This window comes from Culex quinquefasciatus, chromosome 3 (assembly GCF_015732765.1).
Source record: "Culex quinquefasciatus strain JHB chromosome 3, VPISU_Cqui_1.0_pri_paternal, whole genome shotgun sequence".
Classification (NCBI taxonomy): Eukaryota; Metazoa; Arthropoda; class Insecta; order Diptera; family Culicidae; genus Culex; species Culex quinquefasciatus.
In genome coordinates, this window is record NC_051863.1 from 168,628,943 (window position 1) to 168,655,192 (window position 26,250).

Genomic DNA, 26,250 nt, shown 5'->3' on the forward strand with positions numbered 1-26,250 from the left:
TTTTATGTCAGAAAAAAGGTGTAATTTTACTTCTGGAAATGTGTAATTTTACCACTTTTCTGGTGTAATGTCACTTTTTCAGTCTAAATTGAGGTAAAATTACATCATAAAAGAGGTAATATTCAACCTTCCAAAATTACAGCTTCCAAATTTACATTATTTTTTTCTGTGTAGGTAAAAAACACAGCCAAAGTTGACCCCTGAAAAATGACATTTTTAAAAACATTGGCAAAGTTACATAAAATAAGTAAAACTTCCAACCCATAAATTTTCTAAAATTTTATGAGTTCTTCTTTCCAATGCTTTTTAAAGATCAAAAATTGGATTAGATATTGGAATTACGGGCTCTTATCGGTATTTTTCGGTGAAATTAAACTCTCAAAATTGGAAAAAAGAAATGAAACTGATAGGTGGATAGGTGACTAGTGTCTTAGAAGAAGATTGAAAAAGACGTAATTCCAATACAATTTAAGGTGATTAAAACAATTTGGGTAAATAAACAATCAGTCCCAATACTGAGCATTGGATAAGATATTGTTGTGCATTTTAAAATTCAAAGCTCATCAAAAAATCTTTTCGGCAATCTAAAAACTGCTATCCTTGATTGGATTGAAGTTAAGACTATCACCAATTAATATTATTGAGCTATTAAAATGATTTTATGCTTGAAAACCATAATAAATGTAGTTTTAACATAGATTTTATTCCTGTTTCTAATATTCCCTGGGATTCTGGAAATTCTCGGTATTCAAACAATTTTTTTACCCCTGTCCCGGGAAATGCAAAACCTGGGAAAATTTCGCACTCTAATTTTATATCAGAATAAAACAAAAGGCTTTTCCAATTTTTGAAAATATGTGGAATTTATGAGTATTTTAGAAAGATTCTTTTAAACTTACATAATTAAAAAATGCGAAAATGTCGCATGACAATCTGTCCGAACATCAAAATCCTTTCTTAGAATTTTAAATAAAAATACTTGCTTGTCTTAAAACCATCACAAAAGAAACTATTTATCAACTTCAACATTTGATTATCACACCTAACAATGCTCTTCCGCACTTTCCTGATTGCATCGCTTTATATAGCCATCCACAACAGGGGAAAGTCACGATTTTCCCCGGCCACCACAATCAAAGCCATTTGTTTGCGGAAAAACCCTTTCGTCGCGCAAACGGTCAGTTTTTTTCTCACCCCACAATTGTGCCCATCATTTCGCGCCACTTTCTGCCACCAGATTGCGCCCACCACACTACAGTGTCTCCGCTCGGATTGAAGTCACCTAGCGCTGAAGGATACTATAGAAGACTCCTCTGACAGGATGAAATAATTGTAAAAGTCCGCGAGCAACATTGTGCCGCTGCCATTCATTGTTTGTGTGGTGTTTTTTTTATCAAACATTTTCCCCGGGAAAAAGCGGTGAAGCGAAGAAAGCATAAATTGGCGTCTCTGGAAATAAAATTCCAGCAAAAAAGAAAGCGCACCAGCTGCAATTGCAAAACTGACACACCAAATTTAAACTTTTGTCCAAGAGATGAAAATTGTGAAAACGGAAGCCACTAGAAAACAAAACAGAGTCAAATCAACCCCTCCGAAGGAAGGAAGCAAAAAACTGTTTTTGTTTATTTCGGTGCGACTGCCTGTCAAAGAGGTGCTGCTCAAAAGCTTGTGGAAAAAAAAGTCGTGGAAAAATAAAATCTCTGACAACAAAACAAGCTGCAGCGAAAATGTGGCAAAAACGGGCGAGAAAATGAAAGTTTCGACCGAATTCGGTGAGAACGAAAAAAAAAATACACCAAAGTTTAGCGAAGAAATTGTACTCTTTGTTGCAAAAACAACCAGACAAACCAGTCGAAGCGTTGAAGAACCGCTGTTTGACACGGTGAAATTGCGTTTCGAAGATCTTTTTTTTCTTCTTTTTTTTTTGGCGGAACAGACATTGTTGTTTGCCATCGCCCAGGCGAATCGAAAACAGCTCAAGGATAAAGTTGTCAACGAAGTTTCGGTGTCGGGTAGGATAAAGAGATAGTTTCCTAATTAGATTAGTTTTAATGCTTTGGCACTTGAAGGGAGTTTGTGGAGTGGGATGGAAAACCGTTATTGATTTTGAGGTGATTTGCTATTTGTTGCTTGAATTTAATTTTGTAAGAACAAAATCATAAACAAGTCTGTTGCAATTCCGTTGTAAAACTATTTACTGTTCTTGTCATTCTCGTAGTGCCGGGAATTCCCGGGATTTTACCAAAACCGAGAATTCTCGAAACCCGGGATTATTCATATGTTATCCCGGGAATTCCCAAAATTGAGAAAAAACTAATTTGGTCTGGAAATTCTGATTAGGATGTAGAAATAGATACACATTTGAATACTTAATCATCGATAAATATTACACAGCATTCCAAATTTGTACTCAACATATTTCAGCATTAATTTGGCATATTATGGAAAATTGTTAAAATGTTAGTTTGGAAATTCAAAAATTGCCTGGCGCTTTAAATATTTTCTATTATTCTAAATAAATAAAATAAATTTGGGTAATTCTCCACCAACTCACACGAAATCGGAAAAAGTTGGCCCGACCCCTCTTCGATTTTCGTGAAACTTTGCTTTGAGGGGTAATTTTGGTCCCTGATCACGAATCCGAGGTTCATTTTTCGGTATCTCGTGACGGTGGGGCGGTACGACTTTTTCATTTTTCTGGTTTTTTACAAAGACACGTTTTTCAGTGATTTGTAGCTCGCAACCGTGAAAAGATAAAAAAATTGGTGTCAAAGGGGCTTTTGTATAAAATTAGACGCCCGATTTGGTGGCGTACTCAAAATTCCGAAAAAAACGTATTTTTCATCAAAAAAAGTTAAAAAATAGTTTTAAAATCGCTGCCATTTTTCGTTACTCAACTGTCAATATTTATGGGATATGTCATTTTATGGGAAATTTAATGATCTTCTCAAATCTGAAATAACCCAGAAGATTTTAGAACAAAATTTTTCATTTAGAACAAAATTTTTCATTTAAAATTACGTGTTTTTCTTACTTTACAGGGTTACATTTTAGAGTGTAATAATGTTGTACAATGTTGTAGAGCAGACAAAAACAAAATTTTTGATATACAGACATAAGGGGTTTGCTTGTATTCTTCACGAGTTATCAGAATTTTACAAAAAGTTTTTTGAAAAAGTTATGATTTTGACCATTTTTGACCCGTTTTTCGAATTTTTAACCCCAAAAACTCAATCGTGTGCTTTTGAAAGTATTTTTTCGGAATGTTCAGCTAATTTTGCATAAGAATGACCCCTTGGACGATTGTTGGGGTCGTACCGCACGACCGTCACGAGATATCTAAAAATGGACCTCGGATTCGTGATCAGGGACCAAATTTACCCCTTAAATCAAAGTTTCATGAAAATCGAAGAGGGGTCTGGGCAACTGCTGTGTGAGTTGGCGAAGAATGACCCATTCAAAATAGACTTATTTAATTTAAATCACATTGGTTTATTTGATAAATTTCATTTAAAATCCAACACAAAAGCAAAAAAAAGAACAAAAATAAAATCATTTTTTTTATTTCTTTTAGGATATCTAAAAATTTCTGTCCTTGTTAAGATTGATGGTAGCACGAGTCGTACATTTATCCAACGAGGTTTACCGAGTTGGATAAACACGATGAGTGCTGAAAAAATCAAGTTTAAGACCGAGTTGCTTACAACATTTTTTTTTTTGCAATCCTGAAAAACGCTTCTTGAATGCAGTTTTATGTCAAACAGCCATAATTTAAGTAAATAACCGGCTCTGTGGCTTAATAGTTACGGCTTCTGCCTCACAAGCAGAAGGTTCAGGGATCAAATCCCGGTCGGTTCCTTTGAAATTTGGAATCATGAATTTGAACTTTAAATATGAACAAAAACGAAAATGTATTATCAGGCGGGATTCGAACTCACGCCTTAGGCTTGGTGGTCTGGGACGCTAAGCAATCGGCCATCAGAAGGTTTACACTCTAGCAGTGAAATGATCCGTAGTGTTGAAATATGTTATCTTCTCATATTAAATACGCGCTGATCCCTGATTTGCCTGACGGGATTGGAAGTCTAAATATAGATCGAGTTTCCTTCAGATGCTTGCTTCTATATTTAGGCGGGGCCGAACAATGCCCAGCGACCTCGGAATTGAACCGCAAGGAGCTCTGTCATTCTGAAACGGGTCGTTGGAAGCAGCGCGAGGGCTATCACCACCTAATACCCGGGACTGAGATAAGTTGTATCAGCATTCGGCATATACAAAGTCTGATACAAACTATACTTTCCCATAATTTCGCTACCGGTTAGCGGGTATTGGATTGGACCACACACACACACACACAAACAGCCATAATTTAAGTAAATTCAAAGTTCTACTTTTCAGCACTTGAATGGGTATTGAAAAGTTAAATTTTTTCTTTGATTGATAAATTTATTAAACACATGAATGTTTGACATAAAATTCCTTTCTAGAAGCGTTTTTCGTAATTGCAAAAAATGTTGTTAGCAACTCGTTGAAAAACATGATTTTTTCAGCACTTTATCGTTTCGAAAACAATTCTTTTAAAAATTTAAAATCAAGAATTATATTTCAATAGGGCGTAATATTGAATGTTTGGCCCTTTTGAAATGTTAGTCTTGTTTTTTAATTTTTGGAAATATTGTTTTCGGAAAGATCGGAAAATTTCGAAAGTTTCATATTTTAACATTGAAAATCGGACCATTAGTTGCTGAGATATCGACATTTGAAAATGGTGGGTTGTTTGGGTGAGACTTAGAAAAACATAAATTTTCCTGTTTTTAAACATTTGCATGGCAATAGTTATCTCAGCAACTATGGGCCGTATCATATAGATAATTTTCTCAGCTTTTCATAAATATTTTACTCAAAAGTGGGCAAACATGGACACTAGTCAAAAAAAAAAAGATTAGCTGCGACTATTTAAAAAAAAGTCACCAAAAAATGGCTATAACTTAAAAACGGTGCACTTTATCAAAATTTCATTAATTCGATTTTACATCCAAAAATGAAGTTGTTAAATTTTTGCGACCAATATTTCGATTTTTTCAAAAAATCTGTATTGATTCAAAAAATCATAACTCGGTCAAAGATTTTTTGCCCATTCTGGAAATTTCTGAAAAGAATAAAAATAGTGTTTTTTTTTTGCAAATTAAGTTTTAGTGACAAAAAGTGAAATTAAAAATCATCGAAATAAATTTTACCGTATATCATTTTTTTTTTCAGTGTAGGCCACACAAAAAATACAAAAATTAAAATTTTAGAAAAAAGACCGATTCCGTAGAAACTGCTCGAATGTTAAAAAAATTACAATCAATCTTTTTTTCCTAACTCAATCCCGTTTTAAATCGAATCTGCCAATCACTCTGGCTATAGCTGACTAAATTTATTGAACTGTTTCCACGAACAAACGCCCCGCCTTTGACATGTCAGAGCGTTCAACCGATGACTGATGCCATGCCGAAATTGATTCCGAGGCGCGTGGACAAGATTATCAATCTCATAAACAAATTTCCACATTGTCATCATCATCATCAGTATCATCCTTCGGTCCATCTTCTGGTCGGCATAGTTTTGCAATAGCTGATATCATCACTTATCCATTGACACTCTGACGGAACTTCCACTCCTTCTTATCACTTTCGTTCGCAGGACTCGCCCCAGCAGGACCATCCAACGCGCGCGTGCAGCGCAGAATGTAATCCGAAATTACATCACGTTCGTCGGATTAATCATCGGCTTGCCAGTTTCGTTTTGGCAAGAAGCGAAAAAACTCTCTGCCCGAAAAGCAAGAACCGCTGCCAGTGTGAGTTCTCCAATCTCGCACACGCACACACACCATGAAAGGATCCGACTCCACGACGAAACTATGGAGCGGCTCGTCCTCGCCATCGGCCAGCAGTCACGATCTGACAACCGGCCACTTTCCCCACCAGCAGAAGTCGTCCGGCATGGCCATGAGCACGCTCAACCGGCACAGTTCGGAGACGGGTTCGACGGTGCATCTGCTCGGAGCCACCAGCGACACCCCGGGCCCCGGCGGGGGAGGCGGGGGTCTAAAGCTGACGGCCGGCAGCTCTTTGACTTCAGCTGACAGAAGCAACCACAATGGTGGCGTCGGGTACTCCTCGACGTCGTGCACGATTCCCGGATTCAACGGAGAACCAGCCAATGTAAATAGTAGTATCGGTAGCAGTAGCAGTAAGGGCAATTACTTTGGAAGTTCCGACTGTGGCCAACATCAGTACCAGCAGTACCACCACCATCATCACCACCCCAGCAGTAGCGGAAGTAGCAGTGGGTCGTCGTCGAGTGGGCCCGGAAGTGCAAACATTTTCGCTCGGTGCTGCATCTACCTGACCAAGGGACTGAACCTGCGGATATGTGCCGTCGCGCTAGTGATAGTTACGATATTCTCCATGCTGTATTATAACTACTATATGGATAGTTCGCCGATAGCTAGGTAAGTTTGCGCGGGGTTTTGTAATTATGACCGAGAAATGAGCTGGCGAGAGATAGAGGTCAACATGGGCATGGGAGTTTGCTCAGCTTTCCAAACAAATGCGATGGATTGGGTTACGGATCTGTTCAAATAGTTTGGGTTTATGTTTATCTGGGAAGGATTGTTATTAGCAAATGGTCCTTGTATGTCCCAGATATATTATATGCGTGTGTTGGAATAATACTACACTTCACACCCATTTGACTTTGGTCTCCAAAAACTTGAAAATAACCAAAACGAATTTTTGAATATCAACTTGTAACTTACATAGCTCTCACAGATACACGTGGGTTTGAATGGTAGCTTATGAAGATTCCATAGCATTTCGACGCCGTCGTGCTAAGTTGTCGTACGTCGCTTTTTGACGTTCCGAGAAAACGCGTTTTAATGTGTGACCTTGAATAAACAAAAACGAGAGCACGCAATGTTAACACATTTTGTTTGGTTGACCATTCTGTGCATTGTCCCGAAGTTTGGTTGAATTTGGTTGCCGTAGTCTCGATTTATAATTGAAAATGTTTACGCTAGTCGAGCTCGTACTTGTGTCAAACGCGTTCTGACGAGAAATCCCTTTGGCCAATTGTCGCACTCACATCAATTTTCAGGCTGTGTCAAGATAACACGACAAGATTGAAACTTGTTACATATGAAAAGTGACAAAAATGAAAGGATTTTTTTTCAGTTTTATTGAATATCTTAGGGTTGAAATCGAATTTTGGGGATCTGTGAAAGTGAGCTGTTCAAAATGGTGTTCTTAACTCAATTTAACACAAAATCAACTTACGACAAATTAGCACGACAGTGACGATTTATGCCTGAAATTCGCTATTTTATTCACTGGCAGGAGATTCTCTATAATTCAAATCTGTTGACTAGAGCGTATTCATGGAGGTTAAATCTATACCTTGATCTCGACGAAACTGAAACGTTTTCTGACATCATCTTTGGAAATGTCGAGTTGTGTAACCGATATTTCGGATATTCGAGGATTCGGAGTCGAGTACATTTTCAGACTAGATTTCGTCATGTAATTATGATGATTAACTAAGGCCTAGTTACCTGGAATTTTGAATTGAGGCAATTGAGAATAGAACCAAATCCACCATAACTAGTTCCTTAGCACAATCACATCCGTCCATGGCCGGTCCGCCGCACACCTTTGAGCAATTCTCTACGAAATCGGTCTTTTTTTAGAATTTTAATTTTTGTATCGTAACATCGTAATTCGAACCATAAGTTGCTGAGATATTGACATTAAAAAATTGTGGTTTGTTGGGTGAGACTCAGAAAACATCAATTTTCCTGTTTTTAAATCTTTCCGAGCAGGGTTAAATATCACGGGAATACCAAATTTTGGTATTACTTGGGCAAATAACAGGGACCAAAATGTGCCCTTGGTTGCCCAGTAATAGATGGTAAAATACCATAAACTCATACCAAAGTCTTGTATGTGGAAGGGCACAACAATATCAAACCATATTATTCCAAGGGTAAAATAATACCTCAAAATAAAACCATTTCAATACCAAGTTGAGGTCTTCTGGATTTTTGAACATTGCTTGAATACCAAAACTTGGTATTGCCATGGTTTTATTTTTAGGTATTCCCGCGCCCTTGGAAAATCAAATTTTGGTATTCCTGTGGTCTTCCACATACATGATTTTGGTATGATTTCATAGTATTTTACCATCTATTACTGGGCAACCAAGAGCATATTTTGGTCGGTGGTATTTGCACAAGTAATACCAAAATTTGGTATTTTGATATCATTTCTAGTGCAGCAGATGCAGTTAGTAAAAAAAAAACGGAAATGATCCATATGCAACAGCCAAATCTACTCACCTGATGATTCCATGTTGTTTTTAGTGATATTCTTCACCACATCGAATTCATTTGTCATTGATGAACGGCCTGTGCATCAAGTTCTTGAAGATTCTGAAAAATAACAAGATTGAAAAATAAGTGTTATTAAAATAAAACTGGATTGAAATTCATCAAATTTCAATAATCTGTCGATTGACTCGTTTTTTAAAGTATTTGGTTATCCCAACTAAGAGAAATTTCAAAGATTTAAAAAAAAAATCTTAGTGGGTATATAAAAAAAAATGAAAATCATTAACATTTTTGGGTTTCAAGTAATTTTAGCGTGAAATTAATTATCTCGTCAAAATTTATAAATAAAAATTTCCCAAAGTTTCAGAGGAATTTGATGAAACACCAAAACAATATCAAACTGTGACATCCTGGCTTAGAAAATTTTCCTCAATTTCAAACCATTTCCTTAGGGGTATATCAAACATGTTTAAAATCAAGTTTGAAATTTCCGGTTTTCAATAAAGGCATTCGCTTTGAGATATCATTTTAGCGCATAATTAATTATTTTGTCAAAATTGGTCAAAATTTTTCCATAGTTTCAGAGGAATTTGATAAAATACTGTAATACCAAAAGAGTAAAAAAATGTGGTACTCGACTATTGACAAATTCTGTAATTTAGCAATATCAAAACAACACCTTAAATTGGTATGATACCACACGTTAATCTTGCATAGTCCTTTAGACAAATTTTAAAGGGTCCAGGAATGCCAAAATTTGTTATTGATACCAGAGAAAGGTATTATTTCGCATTTCCCTGTTATTTACCCATGCTCGGGTTTGCGTGGCAATATCTCAGCAACTAAGCGTCGTATCAACAAAGTTCGAAAAAGTTAAATATATAGAATTTTCTCAGCTTTTCAAAAATATTTTTTTCAAAAGTGGGCAAACATGTGCACTTATTTTTTCGGGCAAACAACGAAAAAAAAAACGAAACTATTGGCACTACGCCCCCCGGGGCATGGCCTTCCTCTAACGTGGGATTTCTGCTCCAGCGCCTCTGACGAGACAGGAGAAACCGGGACCGACGTTTTACTTCACCATCCGAAAGAAGCTCAGTGGATAAGGCGGGAATCGAACCCGCGTCTCATAGCATCATCGGGATCGGCAGCCGAAGCCGCTACCCCTGCGCCACGAGACCCACAACGGCAAACAACGACTATTTTTTAAAAAAGTCACCTAAAAATGGCTTTAACTTGAAAACTGTGCACTTTATCAAAATTTCACTGGAGTACTTTTTGATTGCAAATTTGTTTTTACATCAGAAATTGAATTTAAAAAATTTTCGATCAATATTTCGATTTTTTGAAAAAATCATTATCGATTAAAAAGTTTATAACTCGGTCAACAATTTTTTGCACAACCTGGAAATTTCTGAAAAGTTGGACCATTTGCTTACAAATCAACTTAAATTTAATATCAATTTTGCTCCAAAACTAGAACAATCAACGCTCATCCTTTCAAAACGCTGCCCCTTTGTTCACCTTAATGGACCTGCACAAATAGTTTACGTTCCGCACACAAATTTCAATCCAGGATCTCGCCTCTTCACGGACACCACGATTTTGCATCAGCTCTCTCCCAACATCAAACCCAAAGTTGAAAATTAGTTGACTAATGATAACATTGTTACTGCCAGCTCAGCCTGTCATCCACACCCCAGCACACCAGGGATGCACTTCCTACTATCGCTTATAGACGTGTGCGCGTGTGTTTGTGTGCGCAAAGTGGCACAATTTTCATTATTTATTCAAAATTTAGATTGGAAAGCTATGTTTGTGTGTGCCCGTGCGTGTGCTGATTCACGCGTATGATTAGATGTTGCATTTCGCGCGCTCGCTGGAAACCTGATTAATGCATAAATTGCATCAAACATTCACACGTTTGATTGGGTTCCTGCGTGTTGGATATATGTATGTGTATGTGTGTGCGTTTGCTATCAAAGTCCACACCATCAGAACCCCACGGCGGGTGTGAATAACAAGTGCACGATTTGGTGTCTCTCCGCACCATCATTCGGGGGCGTTAACCACAGAGCTACAGGGTTGCCACGTGGTCCGGATGCTGGGGGCCAGTGAGTGATGTTGGTCTCCGCGCGGTGAGTCAATATTCACAAATTGCTTTTAGGGATTTTTTTTTTTGTTCAATAATTCCATCTTGTTGAAGAATTTCCGTGAAATGTCGAATTACTGAGAACAACAAAAAAACTAATAATCGAACTTTTGCCTTTTTGGTGAAGAAACACTCTCGCACGACCCGACGACAATGTGTGCAACTTTGGCTGTGGTTAGGGGAAGTGAGTTCAACCGTCGAGATCGTCGTCCCCCCGGGGTTGATAAGAACCAGACTGCTGCTGTCGCTGTCGATATCTTTAAACTCGCTGTTATTCACTACCATTTAGTTTATCATTAGTGCTCGAGTTGACTGGACTGGTTAAAATGTTCAAGTCTGGGAGGATTCTGTAAGTTTAAAGGTTATGTGGCATTTGCAAGCAGTAGTTTGAATTGCTCTTCGCTTCTAGATTATCAGCGATAGCTGCGTGCTTTTGCATCCAGATTGCCGCTACCAAGTCCTACAAATGTTCCGTGATCAACGAGGCTGGATTCTGCTTTCTCGAAAACGTGGTGATTGATGGCGTACAAAGTATTCAGACGCTGGATCTCCCAAGGCATCCGATTCTCCTCATCAAGTCGGGTGCCATTCCGAACTTCTCCAAGGAAATCTACAGCCATCTACCGGGGGTTCGTTTGCTGCACATTTACAACAATACCGTCATCCGGAAGATGCTGATAGCATCGAGCAATCTAAGCGAGATCAACGTTCAGCGTAACGGACTGCTGGAGTTCGAGGTTGAACCCGTTGAGAATCGCGACCTCAAAACTCTCACCATCGTCCACAACGCAATCACAACCGTGCCGAAAAACATCCGCTATCTGGAAGGTTTGGAGAAACTATACCTCTACAACAACTCGATCGAGTACGTCGACCTAGAGCTGTTCACCAACGCAACCCAGCTCAAAGTGCTCTCCCTGTACGACAACCGTATCAAGACCCTCGACTCCAAGCAGGGCCTCCGATTCCCGGCTCTTCAAACGCTCTCCCTCAGCAAGAACAAGCTCGTCTACATCCCGTACTTCTTCGAGGCATTCCCCGTCCTGAACGCCATCTCCCTCCGTAAGAACCCCTGGAACTGCCAGTGGCTCGAGTCCGCGATGGCCCACATCAACCAGAAGGCGATCCAGATCGCTCGGAAGGACGCCACCTGTCGGGACCGCTGGGTCGGCGACATTTGCTGCTACAAGACGGTGCTGGACTTTTTGTACTATCTGCGGCAGGAGGACGCCCGCCAAGATCGCAACCAGCTGCTGCAGATGGCCCAGCAAAATCAGGAGTTGAAGCACTTGCTGGAACGGCTCAGCGAAAGCGTCCACAAGCTCGAGGAACGTGGCAAGTGAGCGGTCGTGGGCAGTGCTGCCAGAATGCTCGCGCTTTGTCGTTATTAATTGTCGTATGGCGCTGACTTTGCGGGAAACGCCCCCCCATTTGCATTGTACACGGTGAAATATAAAGACTCAACGATAAATGCACGCTGTAAGCTTCTAATTAGTGAAATATCCTAAGTGAGCAATTCTCTTCGAAATCGTTTTTTTAATTAATTTTTTTGATTTTTTTTTATCTGGTTGAAACTTTTTTGGTGCCTTCGGTATGCCCAAAGAAGCTATTTTGCATCATAAGTTTGTCCATATAATTTTCCATACAAATTTGGCAGCTGTCAAAAATGAAATATGAAAATTAAAAAATCTGTATCTTTTGAAGGAATTTTTCGATCGATTTGGTGTCATCAGCTAAGTTGTAGGTATGGATAAGGACCACACAGAAAAAAATATACACGGTAAAAAAAATATTTCACTTTTTGTTACTAAAACTTGATTTGCAAAATAATACTTTTTTATTTTTTTAATTTGCTTTAGGGGACATTCCAGAGTGTGCAAAAAATCTTTGACTGAGTTATGATTTTTTGAATCAATACGAAAAAAATCGATAACATTTTTAAACTTCATTTTTCGATGTAAAATCGAATTTTCAATCAAAAAGTACTTCAGTGAAATTTTGATGAACGATTTTACGATCTTTTCGAAAACACTCAATATTACGCCCTCTGAATTGTTAGTTTTGATTTAAAAAATTGAAAATATTGTTTTCGAAAAGAAAAAAAAATGATTTTACATTGAAAAATAAAGTTGATAAATTGAAAAATCACCATTTTTTACCATGCATCATTTTTTCAGTATAGTCCTTATCCAACACCAAATCGATCCAAAAATTCCTTCAAAAGATACAGATTTTTGAATTTTTATATATAATTTTTAGCTGCCAAATTTGTATGGAAAATTATATGGACAAACTAATGATGCAAAATGGCTTCTTTGGGCATACCGAAGGCAACAAAAAAGCTTCAGTCGGATAAAATTTTAGAGAATTGCTCAAGTATATACTTTTCGGTGCTGCTTGGAGTGATTTTTCAAATGAGCCTCGAGGTTATGGATGCATTTGGCTACTAAATCTCGATCGAAACATGGAAAAAATATGTGTGGAGCCTGATTTAAGCTGGTTTTAAGCCGAAGTTCGTTATAGTTCAATAACTTAAAATGTAATAGAATGCCATCACATTTTTTTTTATAGATTTGGATTGATATTTTTTTAATTCAATTAAATAAACCAAAGTTAATAAAGTTTTAACGAATTGCCAAATCAAATAACTTTTCCCATAAATCTAAAAAAATAAACTTCATTTTACTTTCATTTTGTCAATGTTTTGATAAAAAATAAATCTATATTGTTTAACTTACCTAAGATTCCTTTTTTGCATTAAAAAAAGTTATCACTATCTTCGAAATATGTCACATTATTGTATTCAAGTTCTTGAGCCAGACATCATATCCAATTGACGGGGATAAAACGAGGGTCAACTATTACAGCAGCTTTCAGTTGATAAAATAATCAACACTGCGACGTCGGTCATTTAGTGTGACCGACCATTGCACTCTGTCCAACGGCCTATGAACCACACTCGCAACGGATCGGAAAAATCATCACAACTGGGAAGCTGTCCAGACCATTAAGTTGGCCAGTTAACCATACCCTGGATAACCCCCCTGTCCATTTGTTGGGCATTTGTTGTCGTTTTATGACAGCCGCGATTATTCACTAAGCGCGATGAAATATTGACGCTCCGGCGCCGGCCATCGAGGAAAAGTTGGAAAAGTGGGCGGAAATTGGAGAGAGAGTTATGTCTGTGAAATTGGAAAAAAGGTTTGCGCTGTCGGATGCAGTTTTTATTTTGCATTTTTTGTTGTTGTTTTCTGCCGGGAAACGGAACTTTATGGAAAACTCTCATTTATTGTCAACTGTCGGTGATTGACTGTAGTTGCGAAGCAATTTGTGAAAGTGATTATTTACAGTGCTGAATTGATGTGCAAACAGGGTCTTGTAGTTAATTGCTGATATTTGAGGCTGACATTGAATCGAATGACATTTATTTTGACCAACCCTGAAAACTGTTTTCGACACAAAATTAAACTAGTTTTCAATAATAACTTTCCCTCCATTAGAAAACTTTTCTCGCCCAGCTTTCAAAACCAGGCCCATTTGAGCATTCTCAAACTTTGGGACTGAAATTTTGTGCTGTTGCTGCAAAAAGCCGAAAATTACTTTTCCACATTATCGCCGAGAGTGCCTGGCAGTAGTTTATCCTACAACAAACCACAGTCAGAAAAAAAAGTGTTCCCTTTCCCCCCGTCTCGGCTCATTTTGAATGTGTGAGATTTTCGACTTTTCCTCGGCTCTTTTCAAAAAGCACAGGAATGCACCAAGATTTAATGTGCTCCCTCCGGTGCACCGGTTCCTGGACGCCCCCTCCCACAATTTGGAGAGGAAAATTGCAAAACTTTTGTCCCACTTTTGTGTGCCACCAGGAATGTTATTAAATTCAATTAAAATACTTTTGGTGGTTTCCGGGGCTTGGTCCACTTTGGAGCGAAAAAGTCTTAGGGTGGTCAAATTAAATTGTTTTTTTTTTAAATATTGTACTTCAAAAAGCATTTCATAACAATTCCTACGTTGTTATTTTGTACCAACAAAAGCAATATGCACCTGGAAGTGACATTCATTGAAACAATTGAGTCTAATAATAAAATTCTACCCATAGTCTGTCTGTGATGCAAAGAGCCTCAATAAATGGCAAATGGCATGTTATATTAAATTCCAGCCTGACAGTAAATGCATGTTCTGAATAATTTACAGTTCATCGAAGTCTGCTGGCCTGTCTTTCTCGAAACACTTTGCCCCCCATCCAAGTCCAAGTTCTTGGCCGGAAACTTAAATGCCGTCCCGTTGGTCATCGAACCACCGTTCAAGAGGTGCACTTTGTTGCATTCTAGAAAGCGATGACTCAAACCAAACTCCCTCCACCGTACGGTACCTGATGAAACCAAAACGCACACCACACTTTCTGCTGCTGCATCATGCCATCTAATTGCATTTTATACGCTTGTCTTCACCGAGGAGGGCCCGACCATGCAGTCTTGATGTACCTTGCTTCCGTCCGCTGCAGGTCCGGTGGTGTCGGAGTGTGGTCATCGCCGTCATCCTGGCCCTGCCCAAGACTTGCCCGGAGTACTCTCCAATAACCGCACGTCCCAACCTGTGCTGTCCGACACACACACACACCGGGCTAAATTGCATCTTCCCTGGACCATCATCGGCGATGTCCGGGCCAGACCAGGAATTTCTCACCCAGGTTCCACCGGACGACCGACCGACCGACAAGGTATCGGTATCGGTCATGATGGCTGCTGCTGATGCTGCAAAATATGCTTGCCTTCACTGCGATATACGGCCAAGTCGGCCGAAACCCTGAGCAGAACAGAACTGCGTTTAATCAAAATTGATAGCCTAAGTGGAGTAAAATGTGTGATAAATTTAATTAAAATTCGATACGTCCGCACTTTGAACGCCCATGGGAAGAATGTACAAGGTGGCGGCAGCCTGCGGTACATTGTGTCTATTGGCCCCACTTCCGATTGTTGCCACTTTTGAGCGGGACTTCTTTGGTTGGCAGTTCTCTACGAAATCGGCCTTTTTTTATTAATTTGTTTGTATTTTTTGAAACCGGCTGAAACTTTTTTGGTGCCTTCGGTATGCCCAAAGAAGCCATTTTGCATCATTTGTTTGTCCATGTAATTTTTCATACAAATTTGCCAGCTGTCCATACAAAAATGATGTTTGAAAATTCAAAAAACTGTATCTTTTGAAGGATTTTTTTTATCGGTTTGGTGTCTTCGGCAAAGTTGTAGGTATGGATATGGACTACACTGGAAAAAAATTATACACGGTAAAAAAAAATTGGTGATTTTTTTATTTAACTTTTTATCACTAAAACTTGATTTGCAAAAAAACACTATTTTTATTTTTTTTAATTTTTTGATATGTTTTAGAGGACATAAAATGCATCTGCACCAAGCCTTTGGCAAAATTGTAGGTAAGGACTACACTGAAAAAAATGATACACGGTAAATTTCTTTTTGATGATTTTTAATTTCACTTTTTGTCACTAAAACTTGATTTGCAAAAAAAAGGGGTATTTGTCCCTTTTTTGGGTCTAGTACCTATTTTGGGTCTACCAAACTTAATTCAACGAAATTGAGCATTTCACCCAATCTGGCAGGAATCTGCCACTTGATAATGATACGTCCAGTCATGAGCAATTCTCTACGAAATCGGTCTTTTTTCTTCAATTTTAATTTTTGTATTTTTTAATCCGGCTGAAACTTTTTTGGTGCCTTCGGTATGCCCAAAGAAGCCATTTTGCATCATTAGTTTGTCCATATAATATTCCATACAAATTTGGCAGCTGTCCATACAAAAATGATATGTGAAAATTCAAAAATCTGTATCTTTTGAAGGAATTTTTGATCGATTTGGTGTCTTCAGCAAAGTTGTAGGTATGGATATGGACTACACTGGAAAAAAATTATACACGGTAAAAAAAATTGGTGATTTTTTTATTTAACTTTTTATCACTAAAACTTGATTTGCAAAAAAACACTATTTTTATTTTTTTAATTTTTTGATATGTTTTAGAGGACATAAAATGCCAACTTTTCAGAAATTTCCAGGTTGTGCAAAAAATCATTGAGCAAGTTATGAATTTTTGAATCAATACTGATTTTTTCAAAAAATCGAAATATTGGTCGCAAAAATTTTTCAACTTCATTTCTCGATGTAAAATCAAATTTGCAATCAAAAAGTACTTTAGTGAAATTTTGATAAAGTGCACGGTGCATGTTAAATTCATTTTTAGGTGACTTTTTTGAAAATAGTCGCAGTTTTTCAATTTTTAAAATTAGTGCACATGTTTGTCCATTTTTCAAAAAAATATTTTTGAAAAGCTGAGAAAATTCTCTATGTTTTGCTTCTTCGGACTTTGTTGATACGACCTTTAGTTGCTGAGATATTGCAATGCAAAGGTTTAAAAACAGAAAAATTGATGTTTTCTAAGTCTAACCCAAACAGCCCACCATTTTTCAATGTCGATATCTCAGCAACTAATGGTCCGATTTTCAATGTTGATATATGAAAAATTTGTAAAATTTTCCGATCTAATATTGAATGTTTGGCCCTTTTGAAATGTTAGTCTTGATTTAATTTTTTTTAAATTGTTTTCGAATGGATCGGAAAATTTCACGAATGTTTCACATTTTAACATTGAAAATTGGACCTTTAGTTGCTGAGATATCGACATTAAAAATGGTGGGTTGTTTGGGTGAGAAAATCAATTTTCCTGATTTTAAACCTCAACTTAGTTCAAACATGAAAAATATAGAGAATTTTCGCAGCTCTTCAAAAATATCTTTTTCAAAAGCGGGCAAACATAGGCATTAATTTACCTAAAACTGGCTATAACTTGAAAACGGTGCACTTCATCAAAATTTCACTGAAGTACTTTTTGATTGCAACTTCAATTTTACATCTAAAAATGAAGTTGAAAAATTTCTGCGACCAGAATTTCGATTTTTTGAAAAAAAAATCAGCATTGATTCAAAACTCGGTCAAAGATTTTTTGCCCAGTCTGGAAATTTCTGAAGAGTTGACATTTTAGGTCCCCTAAAATATATCAGAAAATGAAAAAAAAATAAAAATAGTTTTTTTTTGCAAACCAAGTTTAGTGACAAAAAGTGAAATTAAAATCACCAAAAAAATCTTACCGTGCATTATTTTTTTTCTGTGTAGTCCTAATCTATACCTAAAACTTTGCCGAAGACACCAAATCGATCAACAAATTCCTTTAAAAGATACAGATTTTTGTTTTTTAATACATCATTTTTGTATGGACAGCTGGCAAATTTGTATAGAAAACTATATGGACAAACTAATGATTCAAAATGGCGATTTTTGAATTGTGACACAAAGCGCCTATTGTGATCGTCACTCCAAAGCTACCGTCAGTGAACGCACACGAAGCTGCAACGAACGAAACCGATCTCAGCACTCAATCAGCCTCCGTTCTCTCTCTTTCTCCGTTGTTCGGTGCTGCGTGGTGACAGCAGTCAGTGGAATGAACGCTACTCTGCGCGAATATATTTCTGCTGAGATTATCACGAGTATTAAAACAATCACATTAGAACGTCGTTTTCAATTCTGAGCCACTACCCTCGACTTGACAAATTCTTTTGAAATTCAAAAGTCCTGTTGAACTCGGTCCCGGCTTTTCACAGTCTGCTCGTTTCTCAGACAAAGTTGGCTCCCGTTCAAATAAAACTGCGTCCAACTCGCCCAACCAACAGTTGATGGCCAATGAAGTTACCCGAAAGCCGAGGGCACGAAAATCCTCTTAGGAAATTGTTTCCTTCATCGTCGTCGCCATGTTGCGCTCGCTATTCTTCGCGGAAAATCTGTACCATTCGAAGAACTTACAGCTTACGGCTGTACGCGAATGTACACACCGATAATGAAGTCTGTGCTCGTACGACAAGACTTGGATCGGTGCCAGAGCCATGTCGCTGCTGAATTTGCGAGAGGGGGTCGAAAGTTCATAAATTTGGCAAAGATATGAAGAAGCTGGAATTTGGGGAATGCTAATTTCGTGTATCGCGAGCGACCAATCTGGTGTAGCGCGTCTTGATGGCAGTGAAAATTGGGAATATTGGCTGATAATTGAGACTGGAACAGTCTGTTGTTTCAAGCTGGGGCGAGGGTGCATCGATGATTGGATTATTTTCGGCGTCTTGTTGGATGGAAATTGATGGAATGTTCTAGGAACTGTGTGGCAGTTTGGAACGTGGGGTTAAATTTAGACTTTTTTAAAAGTCTCATGCATAAAACAGTTTTGATTTATTTGCTTCTATAAAGTTATATTATTTCAATTGATCAGGACAAAAAAATCAACCCTTTCTCTTCGTCGCTCCATTTTCCACTCAAGCCCTTTTCCCCGGGAAAAGGGGAAAAGCTCCACCGAGCGCCATCACCCTCGATGCCATTGAAGTCATTTTAATTACAGAGGCATTTGAATTACAGCTCTGTCGTTCCCGGCAATTGAAGAGGTTCGTCCTCCCTGCGAATCCCCCACTAAAAATAGTCCAATTATCTTCACTTTTAAAGTAGGGAGCTACTATTAGCACCGCCAACCCGCCGGGCGATGATGGGCGGCTGCTAATTGCTTATTATTGCAGTGAATAAAGCATAAATTTAAATTAATTATGCAATAATGAAGCCCCGCTCTCCCCGCAAAACAGGACGGAAGTGGCACGAAGCCCCCTCAATCTCATTTGAGGGTGGCAAAAGCTACTTACGACCCCCTGCCGCACGGAAGCTTCCACCAGCAGCGGCGCGGAGTGATGTTATTTACAGTACGACTCTCGCTATCTCCTTTTTATAGACAGCACAAGGATCCCCATTTTATGAGAAAGACGGGGAAGGAAATTTGTTTCCACCCACTTTGGCGGAAAAGTGCGCGCTGCTCAGCAAAATGAATTCGCTTCCGGTAATGGACTTTTAAGAAGGCTCAACTATTGGCAACTGCAAGTTTTACCGCGAATTGCTAATAACGTGGAATTTGATTTGCGACTCGCTGTGGTGGAAAATCTGAGCAAACTCGGAAAGAAAAGCGCTTGAAATAAACAACGATGCATCGTAAAAACATTAAGAGCAGCATAAATTTTGCCACGAACGAGAAGTCATTCTTCACTCCGAGATTGAGACTTTGCACCACACCACAATTACCTTGGAAGATAAAACTGGCGAAGGAAACCTTAAACTGGCGTGGAGAAATGATCTCGATAAGGAGGCGGCATGCTTACCGGTGATAACTCGCAAAGAGCTGCTACCTGGAGGATTTTTTTATGGTCGGAAAATTGCTTCTCCCTGGTGGAAAGCTCAACCTGGCAGTTCGGCACGATGTGGCAGTGAAAGCAGCAGCAATCACAGACATTCGTTTTAATTAGATTTTTAGTGGAATGCTCTGAAGTGATTTCTTTTATTGGAGCTGGTGGAAGTTGATTGTTTAAAAATGCCTTAACCCTCTACCGCCCAATTTTTTTGATATTTTTTTTTATTTTTTTCGTGTTCAGGAGATCGTGTTGAGCAACTTTTGTTCTACGAAAAACTTTACTTCTCTTGTTATTGGTTTTCTTGTTTCATTTCTAATATTTTTATTTGGATTTATCGTGTTTAGTTTATGTTTGTTTTTGATAGTATTAGGCTTATTCTACCACCTCCTATCATTATCTCTTCAGTTTCAATTTTTTGCTCGTTTTTTTCACATTTTCTTCTATAAAGTAATTATCTACGAAATCGATAAATTTAAAAAAAATGTATTTTCAAATCCGGCTGAAAATTTTATGGTGCCTCCGGTATGCCCAATTTGCATCGTTAGCTGTCCATACAAAAATGATGCATGAAAATTCAAAAATCTGTATCTCATGAAGGAATTTTATGATCGATTTGGTGTCTTCGACAAAGTTGTAGGTATGGAAGAAGTACACTTAAAATAGTAGTTTATGCAACAAGTTGCAAAAAGAGGATTTTTTCAGCACGAGTCGTACATTTATCCAACGAGGTTCACCGAAAAGTTCAACTTTTCAGCACCCATTTCAGTGCTGAAAAGTAGAACTTTTCAGCATTTATTTTGAAAAGTGTTGTTATTCGATTCTGTTTTTTTTTTGTACAGAAAAGTAGGCTATTTCGTCGTTCAAGAATGACAGTAAGTAGTTTCACGACGGAATTGCAAAAAAAAATGATACAGGGTATAAAATTTTTGATGATTTTTAATTTAACTTTTTGAAACTTAAACTTGGTTTGCAAAAAAAAAAAACACTATTTTAAATGTTTCAGGGGGCATCAAATGCCAAATTTACAGAAATTTCCAGGTTGTGCAAAAAATCTTTGAACGAGTTATAAATTTTTGAACCAATACTGTTTTTTTTTCAAAAACACAACAATTTTTCAAATTCATTTTTCGATGTAAAATTTAATTTGCAATTAAGTACTTTAGTGAAATTTTCATAAAGTGCACCATTTTCAAGTTACACCCATTTTTATATAACTCTTGTGAAAAAGCCACAGTTTTTAATTTTTTAAAATTAGTGCACATGTTAGCCCACTTTTTAAAGAATTTTTTTGAAAAGCTGAGAATTTTTTTATATTTTTCTTTTTTAAATCAAGACCAACATTTCAAAAAGACCAAACATTCAATATTTCGCCCTATTGAAATGTTAGTCCAGATTTAAAATTTTTGAAAATATTTTTTTCGAAAAGATCGGAAAATTTCACGAATGTTTCATGTTTCAACATTGTAAATCGAAAAATTAGTTGCTGAAATATCGAAATTAGAAAATGGTGGGTTGTTTGGGCGAGACTTAGAAAACATCAATTTTCTTGTATTTAAACTTTTGCATGGCAATATCTCAGCAACTAAGGGTCGTATCGGGGTAATTCTCCGCCAACTCACACAGCAGTTGCCCCGACCCCTCTTCGATTTGCGTGAAACTTTGTCCTAAGGGGTAACTTTTGTCCCTGATCACGAATCCGAGGTCCGTTTTTTGATATCTCGTGACGGAGGGGCGGTACGACCCCTTCCATTTTTGAACATGCGAAAAAGAGGTGTTTTTCAATTTGCAGCCTGAAACGGTGATGAGATAGAAATTTGGTGTCAAAGGACTTTTATGTAAAATTAGACGCCCGATTTGATGGCGTACTCAGAATTCCGAAAACGTATTTTTCATCGAAAAAACACTAAAAAGTTTTAAAATTCTCCCATTTTCCGTTACTCGACTGTAAAAATTTTGGAACATGTCATTTTATGGGAAATTTAATGTACTTTTCGAATCATTGTCCCAGAAGGGTCATTTTTCATTTAGAACAAAATTTTTACTTTTAAAATTTCGTGTTTTTCTAACTTTGCAGGGTTATTTTTGTGTAACAATGTTCTACAAAGTTGTAGAGCAGACAATTACAAAAATTTTAATATATATACATAAGGGTTTGCTTATAAACATCACAAGTTATCACGATTTTACGAAAAAAGTTTAAAAAAGTTGGTCGTCATCGATCATGGCCGTTCATGGTCACCCGCGACAGACACGGACGACGAAACAAAGAGAAACGCAAAAGTAACTTTTTCAAAACTTTTTTCGTAAAATCGCGATAACTTGTGATGTTTATAAGCAAACCCTTATGTCTATATATCAAATTTTTGTAATTGTCTGCTCTACAACTTTGTAGAACATTGTTACACTCTAAAAATAACCCTGCAAAGTTAGAAAAACACGAAATTTTAAAATGAAAAATTTTGTTCTAAATGAAAAATGACCCTTCTGGGACAATGTAGATTCGAAAAGTACATTAAATTTCCCATAAAATGACATGTTTCAAAATTTTTTACAGTCGAGTAACGGAAAATGGGAGAATTTTTAAAACTTTTTTAGTGTTTTTTTCGATGAAAAATACGTTTTTTCGGAATTCTGAGTACGCCATCAAATCGGGCGTCTAATTTTACATAAAAGTCCCTTTGACACCAAATTTCTATCTCATCACCGTTTCAGGCTGCAAATTATTGAAAAACACCTCTTTTTCGCATGTTCAAAATGGAAGGGGTCGTACCGCCCCTCCGTCACGAGATATCAAAAAACGGACCTCGGATTCGTGATCAGGGACAAAAGTTACCCCTTAGGACAAAGTTTCACGCAAATCGAAGAGGGGTCGGGGCAACTTTTCCCGATTTCGTGTGAGTTGGTAGAGAATTACCCATCGACAAAGTTCAGAAATGAAGAATATAGAGAATTTTCTCAGCTCTTCAAAAAATTTTTTTTTAAAAGTGGGCAAACATGGGCACTATTTTTAAAAAATCAATAACTGCGACTATCCTGAAAAAAAACTTACATAAAAATGGCTATAACTTGAAAACAGTGCCATTTATCAAAACTTCACTACAGTACTTTTTGACTGCAAATTCAATTTTACATCGAAAAATGAAATTGAAAAATTTTTGCGACCAATATTTCGATTTTTTGATAAAAATTGTACTGATTCAAAAAATCATAACTTGGTCAAAGATTTTTTTGCTCATTCTGGAAATTTCTGAAAAGTTGGCATTTTATGTCCTCTAAAACATATAAAAAAATTAAAAATAGTGTTTTTTGCAAATCACGTTTTAGTGACAAATAGTGAAATTAAAAATCACCAAAAAAATTTTTACCCTGTATCATTTTTTTTCAGTGTAGTCCATATCCATACCTACAATTTTGCCGAAGACACCAAATCGATCAAAAAATTCCTTCAAAAGATACAGATTTTTGAATTTTCATTCATCATTTTTGTATGGACAGCTGCCAAATTTGTATGGAAAATTATATGGACAAACTAATGATGCAAAATGGCTTCTTTGGGCATACCGAAGGCACCAGAAAAGTTTCAGCCGGATTAAAAAATACAGAAAAAATCGAATGACCGAAATCTCAGAGAATTGCTCAAAAACAGGAAAATTGATGTTTTCTATGTCTTATCCAAACAACCCACCATTTTCTAACGTCGATTTCTCAGCAACTAATGGTCCGATTTGCAATGTTAAAATATGAAATATTCGTGAAATATTGAATGTTTGGCCCATTTGAAATGTTAGTCTTGATTTAAAATTGAAAATATAGTTTTACATTAAACATTAAACATTAAACATTAAACATTAAACATTAAACATTAAACATTAAACATTAAACATGAAACATTAAACATTAAACATTAAACATTAAACATTAAACATTAAACATTAAACATTAAACATTAAACATTAAACATTAAACATTAAACATTAAACATTAAACATTAAACATTAAACATTAAACATTAAACATTAAACATTAAACATTAAACATTAAACATTAAACATTAAACATTAAACATTAAACATTAAACATTAAACATTAAACATTAAACATTAAACAATAAACATTAAACATTAAACATTAAACAATAAACATTAAACATTTAACATTTAACATTAAACATTAAACATTAAACATTAAACATTAAACATTAAACATTAAACATTAAACATTAAACATTAAACATTAAACATTAAACATTAAACATTAAACATTAAACATTAAACATTAAACATTAAACATTAAACATTAAACATTAAACATTAAACATTAAACATTAAACATTAAACAATAAACATTAAACATTAAACATTAAACATTAAACATTAAACATTAAACATTAAACATTAAACATTAAACATTAAACATTAAACATTAAACATTAAACATTAAACATTAAACATTAAACATTAAACATTAAACATTAAACATTAAACATTAAACATTAAACATTAAACATTAAACATTAAACATTAAACATTAAACATTAAACATTAAACATTAAACATTAAACATTAAACATTAAACATTAAACATTAAACATTAAACATTAAACATTAAACATTAAACATTAAACATTAAACATTAAACATTAAACATTAAACATTAAACATTAAACATTAAACATTAAACATTAAACATCAAACATTAAACATTAAACATTAAACATTAAACATTAAACATTAAACATTAAACATTAAACATTAAACATTAAACATTAAACATTAAACATTAAACATTAAACATTAAACATTAAACATTAAACATTAAACATTAAACATTAAACATTAAACATTAAACATTAAACATTAAACATTAAACATTAAACTTTAAACATTAAACATTAAACATTAAACATTAAACATTAAACATTAAACATTAAACATTAAACATTAAACATTAAACATTAAACATTAAACATTAAACATTAAACATTAAACATTAAACATTAAACATTAAACATTAAACATTAAACATTAAACATTAAACATTAAACATTAAACATTAAACATTAAACATTAAACATTAAACATTAAACATTAAACATTAAACATTAAACATTAAACATTAAGGGGCTATCTATAAACTACGTGCTAAGCTTGAAATTCCAAAAAAAAATGGAAATCTACTGATTTTTTCAGTTATTTCAATAAAATGAAAAATACTGTGAAAGTGTGCTGTCGAAACTCTCTTTCAGTCTTTCTTTGACGTTGAAATTTTAATTGGTTTGTTAGAATTTCAGTAGTTAAACTGTACAACCCAATTAACAGCAAAAGATCGATTTAAATGCATTTCAACAATATGGAAAAATCGATTGCTTCTAAATCTCCCGAATCCTTAATTTTTAAAAATCTCAAGAATTTTGCCTTGCCTTTTTTTGGCGATGATCCGCTATAATTCTCAAATCTGTAATTTTTTTGTTTGTCATGCATTTTTGTAAAAGTTCCACCACCTTCTAGTTTTCACAGCCCGGGGAATTTCCATTTCTATCATGCCCAAAACGGCATAATAAAAGCACATTCAAATATCATCTCCTGAAACGCAAATTTAATTTATTTCCAAGCGCCACCGGCAGCAGCTCCGAGCGAGAAATCAAAAGCCCATTTCTGGCAAGCTCGAGAGCGAGAGGCTTGGGGGCTTTCATTCCTGGTGGGCCCGAAAGCTCGAAAGGATTTAATATATACTGCGCAGCCGAGCCGGCGAAGAAGGGGTTGGACGCCTCCGGTCTCTTTTGCGAGCATAGTGCTTCAAGGGGGAGGAAACGCTAGGAAAATTTATTCCTTTTCCACTTTCTTTCGAGAACCTTTAAAGTGGCAAAAAAAGTGCAGTTCTTTTTTTTTCTCCTTTGGGAAGAATAAAAAAGCTCTCTTGCAGCTCACGCTGAAAGAGAGGTTAAGTGATGCCCAAGTCCAAGGGGTGGTATGGGTGCAAATTGAAATTTGCAAACGAGCAGCTCGAAACAAGCAAAGTGAGGAGTAGGGAAAAATGAAATAACAAAAGCTCTTCGACTTGGCCGTAACCATGGAAAGGGGGTGAACATTTAGAAAGTTGTTCATTTTTCTAGTTTCGACTGAACGCTTAAGCGATGCTTTTCGTCCAAACGGTGGTTGAGGATCAACGCAAAAAAAAATCATTCTTATTTCACGAAACGTTTATTTCTTCAGATTTTTTCCCCCTTGAAGATGTTGTTGTTCGAGATCCATCTCCCAGCGAGGCAGCGAAAAAGACGAGCTTTTGATGATGCCTTTTGCGAGATATTGTGCGAGATGCACTTTTCGTGGCAATGGTGGTCTCTGGTTGGCTCCTTCACGTTGAAGCAGTCCTCCCGGTTTGTTCTTCACGGGAAGAAGCGTCTTCCAAAATCGTTTCTTGATGTGCCACTTTTTTGTCGTTCTGCACTCCGTCAC

At 36.4% G+C, this 26,250-nt stretch overlaps 2 protein-coding genes across 6 annotated transcripts in view; both read left to right on the plus strand.

Annotated features, from left to right (window-relative positions):
* Positions 1–26,250, plus strand: part of LOC6040591 (bifunctional heparan sulfate N-deacetylase/N-sulfotransferase) — a 366,151-nt gene that overhangs the window by 282,907 nt on the left and 56,994 nt on the right. For all 5 annotated transcript variants that reach the window (XM_038266169.1, XM_038266170.1, XM_038266168.1 and 2 more), the window contains one exon: positions 5,686–6,496. In XM_038266169.1, the coding sequence (XP_038122097.1) occupies positions 5,874–6,496 (623 nt within the window). In that variant the 5' untranslated portion in view covers positions 5,686–5,873. The remainder of the gene's footprint in view (positions 1–5,685; positions 6,497–26,250) is intronic.
* LOC6040590 (leucine-rich repeat-containing protein 15) lies at positions 10,780–11,995 on the plus strand. The gene is made up of 2 exons (XM_001849916.2): positions 10,780–10,869; positions 10,930–11,995. The coding sequence occupies exons 1-2, from the start codon at positions 10,847–10,849 to the stop codon at positions 11,861–11,863; spliced, it is 957 nt and encodes a 318-aa protein (XP_001849968.2). The 5' UTR covers positions 10,780–10,846; the 3' UTR covers positions 11,864–11,995.